General features: G+C 41.9%; 1 protein-coding gene and 1 long non-coding RNA gene across 2 annotated transcripts in view; one reads left to right on the forward strand and one right to left on the reverse strand.

The window, feature by feature from the left end:
• The window catches only part of LOC310912356, a 424,676-nt gene that overhangs the window by 182,667 nt on the left and 216,238 nt on the right, over positions 1–25,771 (reverse strand). The window lies entirely within an intron of this gene.
• The window catches only part of SORCS3 (sortilin related VPS10 domain containing receptor 3), a 269,719-nt gene that overhangs the window by 115,284 nt on the left and 128,664 nt on the right, over positions 1–25,771 (forward strand). Inside the window, exon 3 of the mRNA XM_083866873.1 lies at positions 15,339–15,438. Within this exon, the coding sequence (XP_083722999.1) occupies positions 15,339–15,438 (100 nt within the window). The remainder of the gene's footprint in view (positions 1–15,338; positions 15,439–25,771) is intronic.

A 25,771-nucleotide genomic window follows, 5' to 3' on the forward strand; every position in this document is an offset into this window, starting at 1 on the left:
TTCAGTCTAAAAGTCTCAGGCCTGTCTCCCTCTCTGCTCAAGTCTGAAGGACATTCTCAGATGGCTTAGGAGGGTGTAGAGAATCACTTAAATACCTGACCTGTTCTTGGTTTGATGTGCCAATACATGATGGTTGTCAGTGTCTGCCCTTCAGCATCTTCACAAGAAGTTCTCAGGAAACTGCCCCTCTGCAGATCGCTGGTGTCAGGCAGGTCTGTGTGGGGTGCAGGCTGTGTCAAGGCCCCCAAGCTGCCCACATGTGAAGTGAAGTTGCTCAGCTCTCCAGCCAGAGGTTTCAACTAGGAGGCATTCAATTTTTTAATATTTATAAAGCATCTTGGAGAATAAATTCTCTTAATGGTGTGCATATTGTGATGACAAGGTCTCACCTGCACTGTGGCATAGGGGCCAAAGGACATCTGGGCACTGCTGAATGGGCATCACTGGAATCAGTTTTATGGATGCAGAAGCATCTGCCTGAGGGTATCTTGGTGTCCAAAGGTGTAAGCCTTGCTGTAAGGACAGAATTTGCTATATTTATTTACATCCTGCTTTCTGGATCTAACATCATTCCAGGATATTCATGGGACATGGTTTAGTACTCCCTTGTCAGGATTCAACCTGTTTTCAGTTCCACTGAGCTATCCATGAGGCATTTCAAGGCATGCAGCAAAATCCCATTTAGAGCCTGTCTAGAAACCTCGGTGTGAAAAACCCTGCCTCTTTATCTTCCTTGTAAGGTTGCAACTATGATATTAGCTTGTGACAGCAATTATTGATGGTGTCATTAAGGATGAGATAGAATTCCTGGAAATGCATTTAATATTTTCCCCTTTTTTGCTGCAGGGACACTGATAAGTGGTGGCAGAATGAGATGTAAAAAAAAAAAGAAAAAAGAGACAGAGAGAAAAGGTGGGGGTTAAAGAAACCTATGTTTATCGTTTGCCCTCATCCATGAGGAAGGGAGAATAATTCATGAAAAACTTTGTGTACTAGAGCTATTAAAATGCAATCTTTGCAAAATAATGACTTGTAGCAAAACCCCATAATTATTTATTTTCTCTATTTTCAGCATCAGTTGTGTAAAGTATGGACAAAGAAATAACCCCTTTAGAAAGCACTCCCAATGTGCTGTATCAGTTGGCTTGAAAAGACAGCTGCTATTTCACCACACTGCTTTGATTATTACAAAGGCATTGTTTTAAAGCCTAGCAGCTGTGTAATAGTACATGATGCATATGTACACAATGTTACATCTCTTTCTGCGTTCCCCCTTTCAGTAATCACTGCACTTAAAGCTCAGTATGAACTTTATTGATCTATGATTGTAGCTCGTTAACACAGACCTATTCTCTTGCATCTGAGTCAAGGACAAATAAATATTTGTGTCTAAAATGGACTCTAGGGGAAGGATTTTTTTTGTCTGCATGGACTGTGATTAATATAGAGACACACTAGAGGGGTTAAAGAGGTACTGGGAGAGGGAGGGATGGGAGGAAATGAATTGGGGGAAGCTTGGTTAAAATTAGCAGATTTCCTGTAGTGGGAGATCCTCTCACCATCTTCTATTTTCAACTGCCTAAGTGATACAGGTTCACTGTGGTGCTTACTTAGAAGTGGATGATGCAGGATGTTCTGAGGAACACGCTGTACTGTATTGAGGCTTCCAGTTTTGGATGGGATGAGTAGTTGCTTTTGGACATATAATAGCTGAGGGCCTAATGTTAGAACATGAGCAATCTGCAGCTTACTCAAGGCAGTGGTGTGAATCCAGCAGGTTTCTTGTGCAGGTGCCCTCACAGGGACCCTTCGAAGGTACAAAGGTGGGGGAAGGAAATTCATCTTTCTGAGCCATTGGCCACCCATCACTGCCCTGATTCTTTGGAATAAACTGCAGAGATGAACGACTTTTCCTGCATCTTCTTTTGTTCAGGGTGTCCATGCACTGCTCACTGATCTGTCACCCATGACTAAATGCTTATGCTAGAAATCATGACAACATGTGAATCTCCCTCTTTTGTACCCATATTTCATTTTCTCCGCTGTCCTCAGAGTGAAACCTGCAGAGGTGTGCACAGACAAGTCTGCAGAACTGCCTCTGCACCAGCTGGTTGATCAGACCCCTGTTTACTGCAGGGGGTTTATAGTCAGTGTTCCTATTCAGTCTGCAGGAAGATTAATTTCCAGAATGTTAAAGCTGATGTTAAAACAAACCATGTGCCTTCTGGTAAGACAGCTAAAAGGGGTAAGGAAATGGCCAATGATGATTTGCCACTATTTCCTAATTAATCACAGGCTATTGTAATGTACTTGCTAAAAGATGGGCAACCCTTTATGCTGACATTATCTGTGGGGGACTTAATGGTACCTTCCAGGAGTGTAATATCATGCTTCATTTTGTCATTGGCTTTTGAAGTATCAGGTTGAATAGAATGAAGGGAAAAAAAAAAAAAAGGCGCCATTTCTTTCCTGGTCTAAATAACATCACTGGAAGAAGAACTTAAGTGCCACTGCTTTAAAACCTTCCAGGGCTCTGATCCTGCTGGGTTAGAGCACAGTTAAATATACACTTCACAGTTCATTGAATTTGGGTCTAATTTTTTTGGGGTTTTATGCGTGGTTCCATGGACAGTGCTGTCAGTAACATGAGTTGGTTGATCACTAGGCTGATACCTTGAGTTAGACTGGAACTCAGGTTCAAGTGGAAAGCATGGCTAAAGGCCCAAAATATACAGTCATAGACTTGAATGGTTGGATAGACAACTACATGGATGGACTCTGAGCTCTGTCATGGCACAAAGCACAGGATCTCATGCAGCCCAATCCATCTCCCATGGACAGGAAAGTGTGTATTTCAGTCTACAGTTTGAAATGTCTTCCTCTATGTGACCCTTTGAGAGCTGCCGTACTCCAGCCTAGGTGGTTGGAACAGCAGCAAAATGTGCCTTCCTGTCTACAAACCATATAGGAAGCCTGTGGCAAAATAGGAACCCTGCAGGTCTCCCAAGATATCTTCCAATGCCTTTAGTAAAACTAAATTATTTCTTCAGGGAACCTTGGAGTCTGCAGGTTGATTGTGTTTCTGGCTTTCTATGATTAAATCCAAAGTCATAAAGTAAATCCATGGTTTTTAGGAAAAGGACTTGGATCATGGACAGCTTTCTCCTTTCATTTGCACTGATAATATGCAGGGTACTTAGCCCTTCATAAAATTAATTTAGATAAAAAGTCAAGACTTTATGAATAAGAACCTTCTCAGCACACTACTTAGGAATAAGGCATAGGGATATTTATCCTTGTGTTTTGAGTTCTAAACAAAACTATTCCTCTTTTAACACCCAGAGGAAATATCTGCAATGTAGTACTGGAGCCAATTCTCAGTTTGAATAATTTTAAGTTGGATCTTTCTATTTCTTGGGCAACCTATCAAACTGGAGAGAATACTGGTGTCTCCAGTGCTTCCTTTTCTGTCCTTGTGTCTCAGCCCCAGATACCTTCCCTTGTGAGTTTGAAGGGAATGTGCATTTCCTTGTGCTCCGTTTACTATTCCTTCCTTCATTAAAAAGATAATCACTCAGCTATCACCTGGGGGACTTGCTCATGCTGATTGACTTTTCAAGCTGCTCCCACTTTATTGATCTTCTGTCTGAAAAGATTCCAACAGGTTTATTCTCCCAAAGGCAAAGTGTTTTGTGTTAGATGAGTTTCTGAGGGCTGAGTGCAAAAGATGACATGAAAAGGAGGCTTTTCTGGGATGAAATTATGCCTGAACCATGGTGGTGGTTTGAAAGATAGTAGCAGTGAAGGTCTTAGGGCATTGGTGGAGTGGGAGTGATCAGCTGTGTCTTTTCTGAACTGCCCACAACTGGCAAACGTTTGGTGGGAAAGAGGGGCCCCCTGCCCTATAGATCACAGTTATTTATTAAACTTGACTCACTCCACCTTTTTGGAGAGTCTGTATTGGTGCAAGCTTAGACCTCAGTGTCTGCATTTTGAAAATGTGGTAACTGGAGTCAAGGCTGTTAATCCTCGTGCTCAAGGAATGAATAAAACTCACACTCAACCAGTGCTGCTATGAAATTCTTACTTGCGGTGTAGCACTGAATTTAGGAGAGGTAATCCAACTGCTGAGCTGACTATTGCACAAACCAAGAAACTGGGTGACATCTGTCTTTCGTTTTAGCACTTCTATCCCTGTCCCTGTATTTCTCAACCAAGATTCTTCACTCTGAGGAACCAGGAGAGAATAGAGTGTCATAATCTGACTGTCTGGATGAGAAAGGACCAGAGTCATTTGGGAGCATTCAGAACAACCCTAACTTCTTGCCTGGGGAGCCAGTTGTATAACCAGGTCACCCTGCAAAGCAAGTGGTGCAGCCTACAGAAGAGCATTGTCAGCTGTATAATCTGGCCTGGAAGGTCCTTCTGTCTGGTGAATTATGATGTCTCTGCTATGCAATGCTCAAAAACGTTATTTCAAAAGGCTGGGAGGGTTTGCAGATCCTGTCATGGATATTTCAATGGTAATTGAAATGGATAAGTTTTGAAAGACTCAGGAATGTGCTGATCCTATGTTTTATGTATTTATTTCTCGTATTGAAAGATAACTTGTGCCAAAGTCTGTTCTGGTGGGAATATGAACACCACAAAATCACTGTTGAGAGCAATATTAGCCTGAGACTTGTGTTCTTTTGTAACTCTAAATTCTGTTTTCTTCTTTAAAAAACTAAGTTTGTACTATTGCTTTGTCTTGTATATGCAAGTTTAAACTTTGTAGATTTTTAGACATGCAGAATTCTAACAAATGCAAAATTGTGAAATGCTTCTAAAATGCATTACATCCTCTTGTAAATGTTATTTTTCTTTATGTTTATAGATATACACAGGTATAGTGGGTCCTGACCTTTGTTGTGTATATTTGTGTAAATCTGCCAATATTAATCATTCCCTTGTATGTGAATGGGCCATATTGATTTTAGCTAATTGGGGACCTGGTGCTGTCCTATTCATTCTGGAAAAGTAGCACGTAGAGGCTCTCAGTCATGTTGTGACTGGAGGTAAAAATGTGTTCTAAGTCTAGAAGGTTCTTTCATTTGCCAGTCCCCAGCTGTCTCAGGTGGCTGCATCTCATGAGCTTCAGATTTTTTTATCTTTGGGAACAGTAAGAGTCAGTTTTTCCCCAGGAAGCTTAGTTAATGTGAAACTGAGTGCTGAGGAGCCTTGCCTGAGGTCAGGCAGGATTCTGTGGTATTTATGTTCAGATTGTGTGGGTGTGCTGCTGGGGACAGTAGCCTTTGTGGGTCACAAGTAGCGGTAGACATAAGGCTTGTGGGAGAGGGGTCAGCTGAGGTAGGGACTGGAGGGAGCTGCAGGCTGACTGTAAAAGTTAGTTTGGGAATTGTCTGCAATTTTTAATATCTGTGTCTAAGGAACTGGACTAAACTATCTTTATCGCTGCCCTCTTTTTTAATTACATCAGTTTTGCAAAGATTTGCTGATGGTTTGAAAAAATTAACATGCCTTGTGTTATTTTAGAGATGACTCAGGTTCATCTAAATGTCCCCACGGTTCTGCCTAGCACACATGCTAAAACAGGCAGACAGTGTCAGCAGCAAGTTTTGGTAAATCACCTTCCCAGGGGGCATGAGTGCAACACGTGTGTGCATCCCCAGCTGGGAAAAATGAGATTTGAGTCACCTGTGCCCCTCTTTTAGAAGGGTATGGTGAGCTCCCGTCAGGGTAGTTTGTATACCCCCACAGTGTGCTTATTCTCTGAGTGGTTGGAAGGAATTCTTTGTCATTCACATCTACCACAAAAATAGAGAATTGAGGGAGGGGGCAGTTCCACAGTCTCCCCTTGACATTTTATTCGAGATATATTTAAGAGAAGTTCCAGTTTAAATATGCACAGAATAGTGTAGTTAAATGGAACTTCTAGAACTGCTTCACAAAATCCTACATTCAAAGCACTTCCTTTTGCTATAAAATAATGCAAATTAAAATGATTAGCTACTTCAGAGAATCGTTAGAGAAGCATTTTTAGCTATAGTAATAAAAGTAGAAAAGGGCCTGGGAAGGGCCTTGTTTCTAATTAATTATCTAATTAATATCTGATTAATTAATGAGGCTTTGTCATCAAAGCTGTCTTTTATCTCTGAGGCTATTAAAGTGTCCTCTAGACCAAATTTCTTGAATATGTGTTGATAAGGCCATCTTTGCTGAGTCAGTCAAGTGCTTGGAATCAAATCAATATGCTGCCTTATCAGGGATGCGTAAAACACCTCTTTGGAAAATTAGAATACATCAGAATCAAGAACACGATAAATATGTCAGATCTTTTAGACAGTACAAATGAGAAATAAGTGATGATGAAGTGTAGTTCTTCAGAGCTGTAAAGAAGTAATGCTTTTACACAGACTTTACAGTAGTGAAATGACCAGAGCAGGAAAAGTAGAGGCCTTTGGAAAGTCAGACTCTCTAAGCTCCAGGCTGCCCCTGATTCAAGGTGGCTGAACTCTGTCTTGGGTTGTGTCTGCACCGCATCTGATGAGGTTCTGTGAGGTACCACCATTCCTACCAGCAGGCACCAGCTTTGCCTGGCCACAAAAGGTTTGCCAGTTCATCAGTGGTGTAATGGAGCAAGCATGCAGTGAAGGGAAGGGCTTATCTCAGCTTTTGAGGAGAAGCCATTTCACATTTTATCAAGTCTCTGTTTATATTCTTTATGCTGCCAGCAACTGTTGGGAAATCCATATCATACTTCTCTGCTTATCTCTGCTCTCTTCATTTTGTAATGCGATAAATTGTGTAAGTCACAGTGGAGTGCTGATACCATTTGGCACCTGCTTCTAGTAGTAATTCTCATACATATCCAGAATAATAACATTTAAAATGTAGAGCACTAGAACATTATAATATATCATGAACTTTTGATCTCAGTTAGGATGGCTGAGGTCCTTCCCCTTCATTTGTACTGCCAGCTCAGTGCATGCAATTTTCTGACTCATTTATGGTGAAATACACCTTGCTTTGTGCTAGTTGTGTATTGGTTGCTCTGGTCTCTTTTTACACTGAAGCGTGGGAGACACCTTAAGAGTATATCCTCATCTATTTTAGGGTGAATAAACCATCCTCCTAGTTTACAGTTTTTGTCTATAGGTACAAAAAAAAAAAAAAAAAATGTGGACAGGCTTACGAGCTAGAGCTACCTAGTTTGTAGGTGGCTAAATTTAAGGTGAAATAAATGGCCATGGTAGAAGAGAAGATGGAATCTTACAAATGGAGGAAAGTTATTTCAGTTTCACAGTGGGAGGCACCAACCTTTGTTGCTTTTATGGCTGCTTATTGTTGGCCATTGAGCAGCAGAGAGAGTATAAAGCAAAGCTTAGTAACCACTACTCCTGCAGCCTGCTTGGTCGGGTTCCCAGGTTCTCTGAAAGGATTCTTTGCTACAGCCTTTTGTAGTACAGGCTCTAGCCTGCCATCAGGTGCTAGGATCTGTCAGTTTGGCTGGGTTTATTTCTGCTTCAGAGTAGAGTTTGCCGTTCTTTGGTAGAAGCAAAATGTTGAGATAGCTTCAGAGCTGCCTTTAGCCAAACCTGTGTCCCACAGTGGCTGAGGTATAGTGCCTGCAAATGTTCTAGAGCAGGGAATACCACTCTGATCCTCAAAGTGGGGGTATTTTTGGTTGATCTGGTGACTCCTAGTTCTGTTTTGCCAAGCATCCCTCACTTTTTCTGTCATTCTACAATGATCATTTCCTGCAATCCCCTTGCCCTCCCTCTTCCCATCTCAAAAGAGGGTCTTGCTTCTTCAGATGGCTCTACAGAATATTTTAGATCTGAAACCACTGCTTTTCCACAGAAATGGTGTATCTGAAGGCAAGAGTGCAGAAAAGAGAAGGGGCTGGGGAAGGACACCCTGTTTTCTGATGATGAATGCTATTTAGGCACCCTTTGTCATGTTCTGGGTGGTCAGGGATTGCTGGGGATATGTAAAGCATCACTGTGTTTCTACAGGACATGAGCAAGCACCATGCAAACATATGGCTTTCAAGTGAGTCTCCACCATCCCCCCAGGATTAATAAACAAAAACTGCATCTCCACAGACTGTTCATGCCCGTCTGAGTAGTCCTGTCTGCCAGGAAATGACTGGTGTGAACAGCCCCCCTGCCCTGTGTGATGGTGATCAAATGAAATGCTGATGAGCAATCAGCCACTAGAATTGTGACTGATATTTGCAGCTCCTGTGTTTTATTTGCCATAAATCTAGAGGTGGAATATTCTGTATCTCTTGTTAAACCTCTGAGACATCCAGTGTCCTCCCAAAGGCTCATATGGAATAAACAAAAAAGGATAACTCTCCTGTAAAAAGATAAAGAGAAGAATCTGAAAACGACAACAAAAAAGAGGAAGCCAGTATTCCTAGTTATCTCATCTCACCTTCATTTTGTACTGTGAATCACAATGACTAGTGCATCATGGCAGCTCATTTTTCCTTGCCAGTCTCCACTCTACGTTGTAGATGGAAATTTATCAACAAAGGTCATCTTCAAGTCTTTTGGATGTTTGGTGACGGGAATCACCATTAATCAAAAAAGAAAGGGGGTGGAGGAAGGATGCTGGGATCATAATAGTAACTGAGGTGGATATTCTGCTGTTTACATGACATGCAAACTAAAAGGGAAAAAAAAAAAGTCTTTTTCAAGAGACATTACCAAAACCATAATCTGCTTGAACTTCTTTTTCCCCAGTGAAATCTCTGGTTTCAAATACTCTTGAAACTTTATGGAACTGAAAGTCCACTAGAACAGATGGGGTATGATTCCAGAAATATTGAGAATGTAAAACCTTGTGTATGATGGCAGAAAGTGGTTTTATTTAGATTGTGTTCAATACTCTGGGTTTATGCTGATATACTTGGATAGTTGGAGTTTTCTTGCAGGAAGATCTTCCTTTTAAAGATTGGTCCCTGAGGCATCCATGACAAAAGATGTAATTGGACTAGTAAAACTAGTCATAGAATGATCAGAGGCATGAATAGCTTTTACAAGGAGTGGCTGAATAAACAGGGAGTCTTGAGACTGGAAAAAAAAGAGATCTGTGGAGGATATGACAACAGTCAGAGAAATCACAAATGGCAGCATGGGGCTCCATGGTTTTGTACTTGTTAAGTGGTAGCATTTAAAACAAAAGGGAACCTTTTCTTCATACAGCACAGAGCTGTGGTGTATGAATACCCTGTGATAGCAAAGTTGCCAGAAGCTTCCCTGTGCGATTAGACTGGTTTATGGAACTAAAAGCCTTGGCTCTTGCTTGCAAAGACATCGTCTTCAATTTAGGAAGTCTATGATATTGCTGTAGGCTGGGACATTACAGCAGCAAGCAGCACCACCTGCTTGCTTGATTTCTGTTCACTTCCCCAGACTTCCATTGTGGCTCTTAGTTTCCTTTGGTAGGATGAAGACAAAGGAAGGCAGTTCTTGCTGCTTTCAATTGTAAAATATTCTGGTTTTCCATTTATTGCAGTCACTAAACTCATGGTTGGGTAAAAACAAGCTCTCAGCAAATGTTATGCTCTCTTAACTGGCTGATTCAGGCTACACACACTGGAACATCCTTAGTGAGTAGATTTAGCTCTACAAGGCTTCTGTGAATACTTCTGTTGTAAAATGTCCACATCCAGACTTATGTCAGCTTCAGACAGGGAAGGACTAAGAATTAGATTTTGTTTGTCACCTCCATTAATGTAATTTTTGATGTGATCAGATAACAGTACCAGTGTTGTCCTGACTGTGGAGTTAAAAGGTTCTTTGCCATGATCTAGTAAAATGATTTTTTTTTTTTTTTTTTTTTTTTTTTTTTTTTTTTTTTTTTTTTTTTGTGAGGGCTTTTCTGATTTGTAGGGTGTTTGTTTGTTTCTGGTTTTTGTTGTTGTGTGGGTTTTTTTGTTGGTTTTGTTTTGAATTTTATTTTGTCAGCAAAAGTGTTTGTGTGTGTGACCACGTCAATCAGAAAGCCTTGCAGTGGTAAAAGTGGATCTTTCTGGCCACTGCCTCACTGGACTCTGACTCAGAAGGTCTCTTCTCAGTGTATCATAGCTTCAGAAGGGCCTTTATCTCAGGGAGGGTAATTTGAGGGGAGGAAGGGGAAGAGAAAGAAGGAAACATATCTCACAAGTGATGGAAGACTGGCTGCCTGAGTTCCTGTGTTGTGCAGTTGAGTTCTTTGTAGTGTATTAATATGTGAGCTGTGTTTGGATGTTTTCCTGCAGCTGGATGTTCAGAGAGAGGTGCCTCCTCTGATGTTTCATGGGATTTACTTTTGTGCTTCAGCTTTTCTCAGAGCCCTCATAATTGCTCTCCTTTTGCTGGCTCTTGATTTTCGTGAAACTTGTAGAAACTTTGTTCCTCTTGGGTTTTTGTTTTCTCTGCCAAACTGGGAGAAAATTGGCCAATGAGTAAAAGCAAGAGGTTGTTTGAGGGGTATGGAGAGACAAGGCAGGCAGACAGTTTGCAGGCCCATGAGAAGTGAAGCAAATACTAATCTGGCATGTTCCTGTTGCTATCTGAAGTACACAGACACTTGGGATATTCGTCTGCTCATTTAAACAGAGCTGTGCCTCCACACAGTTTTCAGTGTGAGGCTGTGCAGGTATGTATAGTGGGACTCTGGGCTGGAGATGAACAGCTTTAGAAAAAGCTTAGAAAATGGCTGAAAATGTAAAATCAAACATGTGATGGCTCCTTCTCCAGAGAGAGAGAGCCACAGCACAGAGGAGAAACCCTCTGACAGGAGGGTTGGTGGAGGAGGTTGAATTCTTCATCCCAGTCATTCAGTGCCATCATTTGCAGCTCTTTTTCTCCTGAGAGACTGATACATATTTTACAGTCTATCTCCATAGCTGAATAGCTGAGACTTCAAACAAACAAACCAACCTGCCTTTCTCTGTCTAACAGAGCCCTGAGATGGAAAGTGTCACAGAGAGCTCCTCTGAAATCTATTCACAAGGCATTCTTTCTGTCTCTCCACACCTCTACTTCATCTCTCTGTGACTGAGCAAGTCTAATCCCAATATGAAGTCTGCTGGCTCAGGCCAGTTTGTTGGATTCACAGTTGTTGGATTCTCTTTTCTTTTTGTCTGAAAAGAGAAGCTCAGACTCAGAGGAGCAAGATGGATGTTTTTAGGTTGTGGAGCACTGAGTTATGAGCAGGTTTTGTATAGAGAAGCTTTTTTGCCTGGGTGTGTGCCTTGCACCTTGCTCTGCCAGACTGGGGCATGTTGCAGTGATGGTTTGAACACATGTACCTGTCACAGGAGGGCAGTGGAATCAAGATGGTGTTTTTTTTTGCCCCTAACCTTTTTAAACAGAATATAATTATGGGAGAATTTACAGTATCCCAAAAAAAGCACTACATTACAAACCTTGCTTTTCCAAATGGAATATGCAGAATTTGGTGAGGAGCAAAAGTCTGATGCAGCCTAGACCCTCAAGGTCATCATCAGAAACAGGGCCAAAGCCATATTATTACAGACACGTGGACAAAACACATGGACTGAGTTTAGACAGGATTGTTACACATGACCAGAGTCCATTCCACACCACAGAATCAGTTAGGTTGGAACAGACCTTTGAGCTCATCGAGTCTAACCTGTGACTCAACACCACCTTGCCAATTGCACCATGACACCGAGTGCCATGTTCAGTCCCTTTTAGAACACCTCCAGGGATGCTGACTCCATCATCCCCCTAGGGAGTCTGTTCCAATGTATAATCAGCTTTTAGGTGAAGAAATTCCTCCTGATGTCCAACTTGAACTTCCCATGACACAGTTTGAGGCCACGTCCTCTTGCCCTGTGACTTGGGAGGAGAGGCTCTACAGGTCTCTGCACCCTCCCTTCAGGCAGTTGTAGAGAATGATAAGGTCACCCCTGAGTCTCCTTTTCTCCAGGCTGAATAACCCCAGCTCCCTCAGCCACTTCTCCCAGGGCTTGTGCTCTACACCCTTCACCAGGTCTGTTGCCCTTCTCTGGACTCACTCCAGCACCTCAATGACTTTCTTGAATGAGAGCCCAGAGCTGAGCACCGCCCTCGAGGAGTGGCCTCACCAGTGCTGAGTACGGGGGAAGAATTGATGCCTTCTCTAGGCATCGGTTCCACTGTAACATTCCTAGTCCTGTATTGTAAGAGTTTCAGCAGTGGTACTGAGTGGCATTTTATGAAAGCATGGTTAAAAACACTTTTATGTATACACTTGTGTATGGTTAGAAGCAATATGTAAATATCAGCTTGAGACTGAAGGCAGTAACAACCTTCCAAGATGATGAGATTCCAGAGATGGCTTCAGTGGAGCAACCCAGAGGAGAACCAGGTATGCAGATCAGTTTGCCATTAAAGGCTCAAACAAAGTTAAGGAAGGCATTTGGGGTGTGATGCATGGAAACCACCTTTCACATCACTGGGTCTTTTGTCATTTTGATATAACTACAATATTTTTTCCCCTGTACTGCTTTAGTAATGTGCTTGGAAGGGGATCATATTGTGACTAGAGGAATGAGAGAGAGAATGTGGTATCCAGTCTGCTTGGAGTGTCAAACAACTGTAAGGATGTATGGACTAGTTAAGCTGGAATTAGAAGTAATTAGTAAAGGAAAAGGGTTCAAGTGAAGATTAAAAACTGACTCAAAAAAATTCTATTCCACCTGTGGGTTACATCTCTTTAAATGTTCAGGCTTGGATAGCTAAAATTAGCAGAGAACTTTTTTCTTTTTTTTAATGCCTGTTTTCTAATTAGGCAATTTGGTGGTAGAGTTGAGCCCTACACGAGATGATTGCAGAAGCTGAAATGGCTAATTGTAGATGCCTGCTTTTGAAAAAATGAACCATTACCTATGCAAGCTTTCAGTTTCTTCATCTCTAGAATAGAGATAGAATTTCACAGTATGGCTTTTGGGACTTTGTTAGTTTGAATGGATTAGCATGAGACAAAAGCTTTAGATATTTGGCTAGAAAAAGTGCTATAGAAATACAGTATATTATTGTGATATCCTTTGAGACATTTCTGTGAAGCCAGTGGTGACTGTCATGATAATAAAGCAAGCCTCAGAGAAACTAACGAAATAATGATCCTACTTCCTTTCTAGCTATCCTTTGAAAGGGCAAATGCAATGAGTGATAATGGTTTAATGAGAAAAAGTCATTAGGGCATCCAGCCTGCATCTTTAGAAGTGCAAAGCATTTTGGGAGATCTTAAAATTACTCAGAGAACAAACCCAAAGTAGCTCTGTCAGAATATTAAACTGTTATTTGTATTCTCTTTTGATGCTGATTGAAACCAGTGATCTCTTTCACTGGCTGGTGGCTGGTACATGTGTAGTCACAGAAGTGGCTTGTTCATTGCTGCAGTGCTGTTGGAAGCGTAAGATCAAGGAAGTTCCTCTGCTTGCCCTCTGTCTGTTGTCCGCTGCTTAGAGCTTAGTGTTACCTGAGGATTCCTGACCTGTTGAATTTGCATTTATAGGAGGCCTCATGTACTGGAATTAATTGTCCTGGATTTTTCAGTTTCATTAATAAAGCTGCTTCAGTTTCGAAATTGGCTGGAGAGGGAAGGCTGCTATTATTTGTTTGTTTGTTTATTTGGTATTGATACCTAGTGAGACAAGAGCTTCAGGTACTTTGGGTCGGGAAACTCTATGAAAATACAGTACATTATTGTCATATTCTTTGGGGTATCTCTGTGAAGCCCAGTGGGTGATACTACTATGCATTAGAACAGAAAACTTGTAAGTGCAAATGGAGCTAAGCTCTCCTTTTGAATGAAAGAGTGAACCAAAACATAAGGAAGTTGGTTGAGACTTGAAGCACCCTGCCTGCTGACTGGTCACAAAACAAGCTTTTAACTTCATGACTCCTACTACTTGGAAATCTGAAACCAGCTGGGTAGTTTTGTGGCTTGGCCCTTTTGGTGTCACTCTGGACTCCGCAGCAGCAGGGAAAGCAGCAGAGCTGGGGGAAGGCTCTGGCATTGCTCAGTTTCTCCAGCCACATGAGTTGCACTGTTCATTGTGATGCCAGAAGTGGCTTGGGCCATTTCTCTGCCAGGCAAAAAAGAAGCAGAGAATTGGTCTCAAGCAGAACCATAAAGCTGCAAATTCTAGAGGCTTTTTGAACTTAAACTTGAATTTGAACCAAATTACTGGAGCTTGATACTGGGAAAGGCACTGGAACTGAACTGCTGCATGTTCTCTGATCATCAGTCCAGTAAAAAGCATGATTAGAGAAGAGGGTGGAGGCCATGGATCCCCATCCTAATAAAATTGTAGATATGTCCAGGTAGGCTTTTTATGAGGACCTTTCCTTGTCCATCTGCTGAGGGCTGTGTTTGCTCTGACCCTATGAGAGAAGCTGAGTTGGGAGCCAGAGTCACTCCAACTGTTTGCGTGGGGTGGGGGGGATTTTCAGGCAGGTCTGCCACCCCTCCCTCCTAAAGCCAGCTGGTGCTGAGCACTCTTCAGGTGTGGGATCCTGTATGGAGTAGCTGTTGGGTTGTTCTTGTAGGAAAAATCTTGTTAGGAAAACAAAGTATGAAAACAGTAGAGAAACAAGCAGGACAGTGAGGTTTCAAACATGCCCACAAATGAGGAGGAGGACACTACAGAAAACCCTCTGTGACGAAGCAGCCCTTTTCCCCAGTCACGAATGGGTAATACCACCCCCAGATCATCTGCTCCTCTGGGTGGGATTTGCTAGTGTAGGGGCCTGAATCTGTCTCTGTAACTCAGAAGAATTCACTGCCTGGCACAAAGTAGGATGGGGGTGACTGAGGACTCAAGATGCCAGTTTAGTCACATTTTTATCTAGACATGAGTTCAGCTGTTACAATTCTGAGCCACATTTGGATCCCCATCTTCAAGTCAAAAATCAACCTAACTAAATAAAACCGTTGTTGTTGGATTTAATTTGGATTCTTACGTTGAATTTGTCTGAAAAGAGAATTTATACTAAGGATGCTGCTGACATCAGAGTCCTCTTATGTGTAGATATAATTTGCAATCCCACACTGGCACATGAGGGCAGAGCCTGCTCCCAAAGTCCACCTGCATGGGAGCACCACAACTCCCCAGATGTGTATGAACAATGAATGCAGGGACAGACACTTCCCCTAAAGACTCAAGTTTTCTTCTCTTTTCTGCTGGCCACCCTGAATGAAACATAAAATCCTGTGCTTTAAGCATAATAATGCTCAAACTGTAACTTAGAACATCTGTTCACACAGTCATTCCCTTCCCCTGAGCTCTAATAACCACATAAACTCTTTTTGTCTCCTTTTTTCTCCAGGTCAACAGACTATGGCACTACCTATGAAAAGCTAAATGACAAAGTAGGCCTGAAGACTGTGCTGAGCTACCTATATGTCAGTCCCACTAACAAGAGGAAGGTAAGGGAGAGCCATTGCACTGGTAGCTATAGAAACAAAATTACAGCATTCTGAGAGGAATTATGATCCTAAAGTGAGATCTGTTAGTAATTCACACGAGTTTGAATTTGCTGTCTAAGTTGCACTGATGCAGTTCCATGGAATCCCATAGAACTGATCCTGCTTTACTTGTGATGGTGATGAAGTGCTTAATTCTCTTTTGAACTCTCTAGAGAAGTAAAAAGATTGCTTTTATTTGCATCTGACTGTTACAATTTTTAAAAACTCACGCAAATATTTATGGGTTTCTTGCTTACACTGGTTTTGGCTATTACACATCTCCCTGCCTTGTGTCTCCTTATTATTAGAAATATTGAGTAAAAGGCATTTATTTCTGCATTTGACTTTTTCTCCCCACATTTGGAGGTAAAGATGTAAATGACATTTTCTTTAGTTGCATCATGTAAGGGGGCTGAAAGCAGAATATGCCTGTGAGAGTGGGTGGAAGACCTACAATTTGATTTGGTTGTGTAGGAGAGAAGATGAGGTCACAGCTTTCCAACCCCCTGCTCACTCTTCCCACATGATGCAATTAGGGCTGCAGCTGGCTCACACAAGCACAACCCAGGAACTGCAACTCAGTGCCTTTTTGGTTTAAAATTATTGCCTGTGTTGATTCAGAGGAGGTAGTGGGATAAAGATGCTTTCAGCTACCCACAGAAATCACTGTGGGAGGGCTGCAGCACGAAGCTAATTGCTGACAGTGAAGCTGTGTTTGGACAGTATAGAGGCCCAGTGCAACGTATTTGGCTTGATCACTTCCAAACTGTCCATATCCTGTCTCCATCAAAAGATTTCCAAACTAGTAACTTGCAACTTATACTGTTCTTAATATGGCTGTGGTGCTTTCCATCACTGGTCAGTCTACAGATGTTTTGGGACTGGTGTTTATTTCAGTGTATGCAACCATAATGCAGACATAGCCCTGATTACTAAGAGTAAGTGTTTGGATGTACAGGGAAGAGGAAGAATGCAGTGACCAGAGTTCAGCTTCTATTTCTCCTGATGCAGGAGCTGAACTATTGTGACAATTACCTTGACTTTTTTTTTAAACCTTTTTGTTTTTCCCTGAGCAAAACAGATTATGATGTTTTGTAGTGACTCTTCCTGGCCTTCACACCTGTCCTATATCCAATATGGGGGGCACTGAAGAGTTAATTCTTCATTCTGTTTCCAAAGCAACTCTGCCCACCCAAAAGCACAGGCAATATGCTCAGTTACAAATCCTACGTCACTGGTGTAAAGACTCCTTCACAAATCAGAGTATGAGGAAATATTATTATCTTCTAGCAATTTCTCAGGCTACTGAGCTTTACAGATTAGCAGTCTCCTTTTTTAAAAAATTAAACCCATCTACATTTCATAATATAATGGCATATAGGCCTATCTTTACTTGCTGTTTACTTATTTGACATTAGAAATTTAAAATAATTTTTTTTTGGGTTTCTGTTTTAAGGAAATGATTTCTGGACCTATTTGTGCCTTTCTTATCCTTTCTGAAAATTCTTATGAAATGTAGAGACAAGCTGTAAGGAAAAGTCATAGGAAACCAGCTTTAGTGCTGGCTGCTGTGGGAACAACTTGCTTCCATTCTTTCTACCTCTGCTAAATATATGAGCACTGTTACTGTGCATGCCTAAACAGCTGATCTGTCTGCACTCTGCTTTGTTAACCTAAAAGCAATTCCAGACATCCATGTAGCACTTGAGAAATGTCTGAACAAGGTATCACTGGACCGGAGCATCTGAAATTTGTCAAATTCATGTTTGGGTTTATTGCCCTTACACTCCTCTTACAGATTCTTGAGGTTATGCACTGCAAAAATGCACTAGGGTTATAGTCTTCTCCCAGTCTCTCTGGGTGAATATTATTCCTGTGGCATGGGGAGTAAGCAGAATGATTTTGCTGAGCTGCTGAGGGCAGCTGCCAATACTGAATCACAAAGGAATGGGTGAATCAGTTGCAGCCCAGCAGAAAAAGCCCAGGTCCCTTGTGTTTCACCTGCAGCAGCAGCAGTGCTGCCTTATTGAACATGATGCAGGGATCTCCTGTGAGTGCAGAGAGGTCTTTGCTTGAGGCAGTGAGTGGGGAGGGAGGTACCAACAGTAACTGACATGCACGGAGCCTGCGTGCACCCATGAACCATGCAGAGCTTTCCAGGCAAGGTTCTCTCCTGAGGCACTCACTCCCAGGCACCGACTGGAGCTCCTGCTCCATGCCTGGTGGCTCCTGTCGATTTCTGATGGGTTTGCACATTGCTGCCGGCCCTGTCTACTCATTAGTGCTTAGAGGATTAGTGCTTTCTTGGAGGAGGAGAAAAGCTTTCCATACATTCATTCCTAATTGATTTACTAGTGAGAAGGATAATTACTTCTCAGCTACCCTGCAGAACTACAGTGGGAATTACCTGTCAGATTTCTTTGAAGACCCAAAATGCCTCTTTTCAGCTGTTAAATAGGAATTATGTGTTCAGCCAAATGCCAGTTATATAAACATCATTTACCTGAATTGTGGCATAACCCTGGGCTCGATTATGAGGCACGGGGATTTAAAAACTGGCATTTTGCTTTCTTCATTTGAAAGAAAAGCCTTTTGTTTCTGATTAAAAAAAAAACAAAAAACTATGGTGGGAATATTTTAATTTTTTTGGCCACTTGTGCTGTATTTCTTGGAGGTCAGATTTAGTCTGTAGCTGTTCCTGACTTTTATATGTTGTTGCTGCTGCTGAGTGATATCCACCCCACCCTCCCCATGCACAGAGTTAACCAGGGTACAGAGCAAAGACTGAACTGAGGTGGCTTTGGCTGTGGTGCAGATCTGGGTCCCAGAGCTCCTGCCTGCTCCCACGTGCTGCCCAACCTGCTGATGGTGGCTCTTGGAGCTGAGATGGGGTGTGCCCATTTCCTAGAAATCACAGAAGGTATTGGGAAAATGCACTTTGCCCTTGTGCAATTTGCCATTTGCAGCTATGATTAAATCAATATTACAACAGGCACATACCAAAGGAAGCTGGTGAGATTTCTATTTCCCAGCTATGATACCTGAGAGGTATCATTCTAGTGGTCAGGGCCAGCTTGGTGATCTGAGACCACCTTGGGTGCTGAGACAAGGGAACTACCAGGCGTTCTGCAGCCCACTGTGAATCTGCAGACTCTGGCTGCATTGTAGCCAAAACACTCCCTGCCGTGAGCCAGGACTACTTCATCTTCCCCTGGAGCTGTCACACACACTTGTCCTTCCCCTAAGAACTGACAAGTTCAGGGTTTCACAATGCTTTGTAAGTGTATGGAAAGCCTCTGCTGCTGGGAGTTGAAACTGCCAGACTTGGATCTGCTCTCCTGCAGGTGGTTGGGCTGTTTCTCCTCTCACTTGCACAATAGACACTTGTGTCTGCATCAGGAAAACCTGCACTGAGCTCTCCTTCCTGCTGGGAAATTCCAGGTGATTCTTTGCTCTTAGCAGTCAGACAGCTCAGAAGTCCTGAGGACTGGCTTTCTTCAGAGTTCCTGATTTGGGCTCTGGTGAGAAGCCAAGTGCCTGCAGTGTTGACACTTCCAAACCCCTGAAGATGCTCTAATAGGCAGAGTGTATTCCAGGGCACATCTTCCCCTTTTAGTGCATCTACCACCAGCAGCTGGCCTGAGAGAAAGACCTCATGTGAAGCATCTTCCTTGTCCAGTTGCCAAATAGGTTGCAACAAGCAGATAACTTGTGGTAAACTTCAGAGTGGAGAAATTTTCATATTTTTTTAGCAGCCCCCCTTCCTTACAGATGAATGGGGTTTAACAGCAGATGTTTTGAGTGCTCTGAAAAGCTGAAATTAGCAAAATCCTTATCTTTGGCTTTTCTACCCTGTAGCCTGTTGTCTGCCTTTGGGGATATGACAAAAAGCTGCTTACTCTCTGCTGGGCAGAAATCTTGGTTCCCTGCTGACCTTTAATTTAAAGCTGAAGTTTGGGCGTTAGTTACATTTTACTAGGGGCAGAGTTTCACAACGGTCTGGGAATTAAAAGCGTTTATTTCTTCCAAAACACTAAGGGAAAAATATCTTCTATTTTAGTAGGAACATTTCTCTTGACTTTTTAAATTTCCAGTTTCTTTTTATCCCAATTCTCTTCTTTCTTTATGGTTGCTGAAAAAATTCTGTTAGAAAATTGAATAATTTCCACAAAATATTAAGCTTGTGATTCTTTGCTTAACTGGCTGCACTTCTAAATGTCACTGCTTGGAGCTGAAGTGCTGGATTCCATATTTTCTAGCATGAGTTGGTCTGCTGGGTAAGATCCCCTATTGTGAGAACGTTCGCTTTCTTCTTGGTTGTCAATAACAAGGTTCATTTTACAACTGATGCCTCACAGAGGGATGTAAAGCCCTTCCAAAAGGGTGCAGAAAGAAGATGAGAATTGAAGTCCCATTTATCTGAAGCACTGCTCCTTTCAGGCACAGAGGTGCCACTTTGAATCTCAAGGAATTGTTGAACCACAGATTTTAGGTAATACTTCTTCCTGTGAAATATTCTGTAAAGAATGTTTATTCTTGGTGGAGATGTTGTTTAGTTGAAAACCCAGTTCTCACTATGAAACTTTTATCTCTACCCTTGGGAATACTGTGGAGGTGGAGACGATGGAGTTAAAAAAAATTAAAACAGAAGAAAAAGGAAGGGAATAACAACTCTGGCAAATCAGCCCCACTTTCCTGTATAGAGTATTACTCAGATAAGGTGTGGATAAACTGGAGGCCCTGATTGCATTTAAGATTTGAGGTGACAGTTCTGATGTCTTAGGAATACCTTCCTTCATGAATTTGCTTTGCAATTCAGTTGGCTGCAGCTGTTTTTAGCTTTTCCCCTGAGCTATTACAATCATTGTTGCAGGTGATGACTTGAAGAATTAAAAAGTCTGTAGCCTTTTATGCTGACTGTCTGAACAGAAACATCATCCAGGTGCAGTGAATGAAATGAGAACTCCCCCTATTTTTCCCTTATATCAGAACTGAAGCATTTTAGATTTTATTTAAAGACCTTCCAGCTAAGCTGTTTGAACAGTAGTTGCAAACAGAATAAAGCAGAAATAAAGTTATGGTGCTCCATTATAGCTTTGAGGAAATGGTTTTTCAGACTAGTTTCTTAGTTGTCACAGAATCAAAATGGAGGGGCAGTACAAATCACTGAAGCTGTAAAAGCCAAAGTCATGCTGCACCTCTCATACCTTATCATGCCTCTGAACTTGGCTCATAAGAAGGAGAAATGTTTAGAGATATTTAAAGAGCAATAATTTCTGAAAGATAAATCTAATTAGATTTGGTTTTGTCTGTACAGTTTCTTGGGGATGAAGTGCAGCAACTGTTTATGAGCTGGCAGAGAGCGATGCTGTGTTATTGTTCATGTTAATGAGGGAAGAGATTGTCTGCCATACTGTAATTGCAGAGAATGCATCTACCTGACTGGTGACTAGTTAGAATATTGGGAGTGACACCTGCCTTTACAGAAACTGGAGATCTCAAAATGAGCACAAGTCACTTTGACCTCCCCTTTATTTCTTCTTGCTCACTTGGAGAGTAACTGAGAGCAGACCCTGTCCTGGCCATCTCTGTCTCCAAAGGAAATTCCTCAAGCGTGATTGGAGCCTCAGGGCAGAACCCTGATTCAAACTTACTTTGGTTTTGCCTTCATTTCTTAGTTCATATGCTCCCAAGGGGAATTCTACAGCATTTTGTTTTCTCCTTACTCATCAAACGTGTGTCAGGTTGATGAGGCAGAGATTCCAGCACGTACCTGATAGTTGCTAACCCAACCTGAACTGAGCTGCCATGCTTAGCCACAGTTCTCATTAATCATCAGCTGCTTTATCCTAAGACTGCATCCCCAGCTACTGGTGAGGAACTGAGCTCTGCAGTAAAGCCCAAATGGCTTTAAGAAGATAGAAGGTTTCCTTGGACCCTTTTTCCTCATTGTGCTGACACTGTGATCAAGGTTCTGTGCTGCAAACTGGCACTTGTTGATGTGATCTCGAGAATGTATTTGTAACTCAAAGGCAATGGGGCTGAGTTAGAGTCACAGGGCAGGAGTGATGGAACAAGCTGTTTCTACTGTCTTTTATCCCTAATATTTCCCTTCAGCCTAATGGAGTACAGTCACTAAATAGCTCTTGGTTTTGCAGTTGCCATTAACAGGGGCTAAATGACCTGACCTGCAAATGCTGCTGTAAAAGTCTCTATATGCACTCCTCTGGACCCACTGAGCTGCATAGGATGTTCCTGTGTTTCTCAGAGCTCCAAAATCCATGCCAACCAATCCAGACTTGATGGGTGCAGATAGGAAGGCTATGAAACACACTGCCTGGCTTAGCTGAGCTCAGGTTTGCCTAGTCTGGTTAACTAATGGATTGTACAAATGTGACTGTGAACAGAGTAACATCTCAGTGTATCCTTCTCTTAAATACACCTCAGGGACAGTCACACTCCATCTCCAGAACTGAAAATCTAAATAGAGGAATACAATGTGAATGAAGTATTAATATTTTTTTTCACTTACTGGTGTTGCAAAGATGATTTCCTCAAGGTCACCCACAACATCTATAGAAGAGTGAGAGGATGTGGGACATGACGTTTTATCTACAAGGTGCAGTGTTGTGTGCTGTTGTATCTGGAGTTCTCACTATGTGTCCAAATAATTCAGCTGGAATTTGGCACCTGAGAAAAGAGATCATTTTTGTAAATGTTTGCAGAACTGTGACCTGCAACTGTGTGAAAGAAATACTGAGTTACAGATGTTTTGCAATACTTCAAGAAGAGGACTTCGCAGATTTCTTGTTAGAAGGGTTTTCTGTTTTTTATTTTAAATTCAGCAAAGTCGCCTTTTCAGAGCAGGTTTCTCTGGCCTTTCCTATGTAAGATACATAGTTTCCTGAAGCTGGATGACTTGGTTTATTAGTGTTTTGAAAATGGCTCAAGATCAATGAATGGAAAAGAGTGAGATATAAAGGCGTAAATACTTTTAAATCTTTTTCAGTATATCCAAGTTGGTGTTTTTGTTGTTGTTTTTCCTGTTGCAACTTTTGTGTGTGTGTGGGTTTTTTTTATTTTTTTATTTTTTTGTTTGTTTGTTTGTTTGTTTGTTTTAATTATTGTTACTAAAATATTTGGGGATTATGCCTCCTTGTGAATCTTTCCAGTCAAGATGCTCTTGTGAGAGTTTTCTGCCTTGCAGTCAGGGACTGAGAGGCCTGACATGCCAGATGCCCCACTGGAACCTGACCTGACCTGTAGGATCCTGTCCCTAGAGAAAGAACAAAGTCTGCTTGCTTGCAAGTTTTAACTTTACCATTTCTGGCTTCACATAAATCATAGAGAAAAACAGAGGTTGTGCACCATGTGTGGTCAGGGAGATGACCATTTTCCAGAACAGACGGCACAGAGTTGGGACCCAAACTGATGCAAGACCCCCAGTGGAAGTTTTCCCCTTTCTTAAACAGGGACAATGTGATCATTGCCTTCCAGGGAAGGCTGTCCCTTGGAATTCATGGATGTGAAAACTGGGGATTCCTGGTGGTTTTTTCAGTTAGTTCTCTGAAGAAGCAGATATATTTAAAAACAAACAGAAAAAACCCCACCAGACCCACTGAGCCACACACATTGCTCATCAGCTGTTTCTAAAAATAAATGCAATTGAGATAATTAACAAAATACTCCCATATGGCATTATTTAATGGGGCTGAAGGGAAGAAGGTTAGAAAACAGGTATAAATAGAAACTGCCATTTACAATGAAAGCCATCCTTTCAGTGTCTGTGGAGGAAAAGAAGTTCATATATTACAAAACTTGAGTTAGGGTTGTCCTTGTGTACCTTTATACATTTGTATTTTGCATCTTTGCACCTTTGTATTCCAAATTGCAAAGAATTTTTGGAGCCAAAGGACAGTTACCAGGTCAGTGTGATTAGCTTGGCAGGATACTGGTGCATTTCTATGACAGGGCTAAAATTCAGTCCCTCTCTCCTGTTGCACTCTCTGCCTGCTTCACCTTGTATTGCTCCAGTCAGGGCTCTATGGAGACTTAGAGATGTTACAAGGTCATTAAGACAAGAAATGGGGTAAAACTGAAGAGGTCCTATCCATATTCAGATGTAGAGTTCCCAGAGCTGGCTGTCAGAAAAACAGAGGTAGTTTGCTCAGTTTAGACAGTCAGTGTTAAAGGACAGATCAGAAGTTACCATATCAACTGAAATAAAGCTGCAATTTTGTCACCTAGCATGAGCATTGCTTTTATGAAGTGGGCAGAGTGGAGCTGTGTGAGCTTTCAGAGTGCCTTGTCTTGGTTAGAGGGAGGAGAGGGTCTGTCAGGAGGCATCACCTTGTGCAGGGCTGCCTGTATTAACCACATGGCCTGTCAGCAGGGTGAACACAGCTGCAGGTCCTGATATAGGGCAATTTTATGAGACTTTTTTCCTTCCTCCATCCTCCTTACCACACTCTGAAACATGGCCATCTCATTTACTGCTGCAGCTCCAATAATATATTAATTTATGAAGTATGAAAAATGAGGTAGTTTTGAATTAACGAGGAGGGGCATGGTGCTTCACAGACAGCAGGGTAATCAATCAATAATAGTGAGCCACTATATTCTGTTATTAAAAAGGAGGGAAAAGTAATAGAATGGGTGGAGAGCAGCTCTTGGAAAAGGGGCAGGTGGGTCCTTTTGAAGACCATATAATGATCTGACCTTGATCTTTGATGATAAGAGCTGGTTCACCAAGACTTACTTATTTCCCTTTGAGAAAAATCCTCCCACCACCCACTGCCAACCCCAAACCCAATAATAAATGGCAAAATACCTTTTAATTTCATTATTTTACAAAGTGAAGAATAGAGAAGCTTATCATTACTGAGTGAATTCTCATTTTAATAGCCTGGATCAGTAGAGTCTGCAGGGCACATGCTGGTCACAGTCTCAGTTTGTGGTGAGTGCCCACATCTGCCTCTTACAGTGTAACTGTAATGTCAGCTCTGCTGTTATCAATTCTGGGTAAAATACTTTATCCCAAGCAGCACTGGGAAACCTGGAAACACTTGTCTGGCTGTGATAGAATTAGTTTTCTTCAGCATGGAGCTTGGCTGGGCTAGATCTTAGAGAGTTATTTCACTATGTCATGGAGTGCTTGAGGCTTCTTTTTGCATTAGTGGGAGTTCATTGCCCTTCACCCTCTTGGTTCTAAGAAGATTTTTTTTTCATTGTATACAGACAGATGCTGCTGGACTCCAAAAGTAATGGCAGGGGTTTTCTAAGTGTTGCACAGATCCAGTTAGGGAAAACTCAGGCTGCAGTTTTCTTATAAATCTAAGCAATCAACTCTTAGACCAGTCCTTCTGTCCCTGAAGAGAGATTGGTTCTGGCTTTTACAGTGAGCCCTCTAATATTTTAATTCTCTGTTGCTGATAGAAAAAGCTCATCTTTTTTCTCCCTTGGAACCTTCCCATGGCAGACCAACATGATCTTTAAAAATGCCTGCAAGAAAACAGCAAAACTCCTGGAGCAGCTGTGTTCAGACATTGAGAGGGAATGGAATGGTGCAAGGAATGCAGTACCCAGGACCTGGAAATGGGTAGAAAGGTGGAGTAAGCTTGGCAATTTTCCGACATTTGCCAGTCGATTCTAAAACCGAAGTCTTGGAGAAAATACTCTTATCCCTTTTCCAATTCTATTTCCTCTTACAGTGGTTCTTCAGAGCCCTACAGTGACCAGAGCTCACATATGAGCATGAAGGGATACAGAAAGAAAAAGACACCATTTCCCCCAGGCTGTGAAGTGTCAGTGACTCTGTTGGAATACAATGCAGCAGCTGTGGTTCAGTCACTGGGGCAGCCACTCACCTGCTCAGTGTGTAATTGCAGACCCGACTACTGCCATAAACCTGCAAGGACTGTTTCATTGGGAGCTAGTTATTAAATGTAATGGAAAATGTCAAAGCCACTGAGGTGCTAGTTGGGAATCCTCTACCTAGGTCTGGAACCTTCCCATGTCTGGCACCTGAATCTTTGGCACTCAAGTTAGCTTGCAGAGCTTGAAACCTCAGTGCATAGCTTAGGGCTGAGTGCTACCATGCAGAGCATTGCAATGCCATCATGTTTTTAAATTTAATTTTTGTGTGGCCTTGGCCTTACATCTAGAAATTGAATAGACTTTCTATCATCTTAGCTTCCTCCAGTGCAGGGATGTTAGGAAGAGAAGTACATTAGGGACAGTGAGGGACACAAGTAATAGATGCCAGGTAAGTAAATTGAGATAGATGATAAGCATC

This window comes from Zosterops lateralis (assembly GCF_965231275.1).
Source record: "Zosterops lateralis genome assembly, chromosome: 8".
Lineage (NCBI taxonomy): Eukaryota > Metazoa > Chordata > Aves > Passeriformes > Zosteropidae > Zosterops > Zosterops lateralis.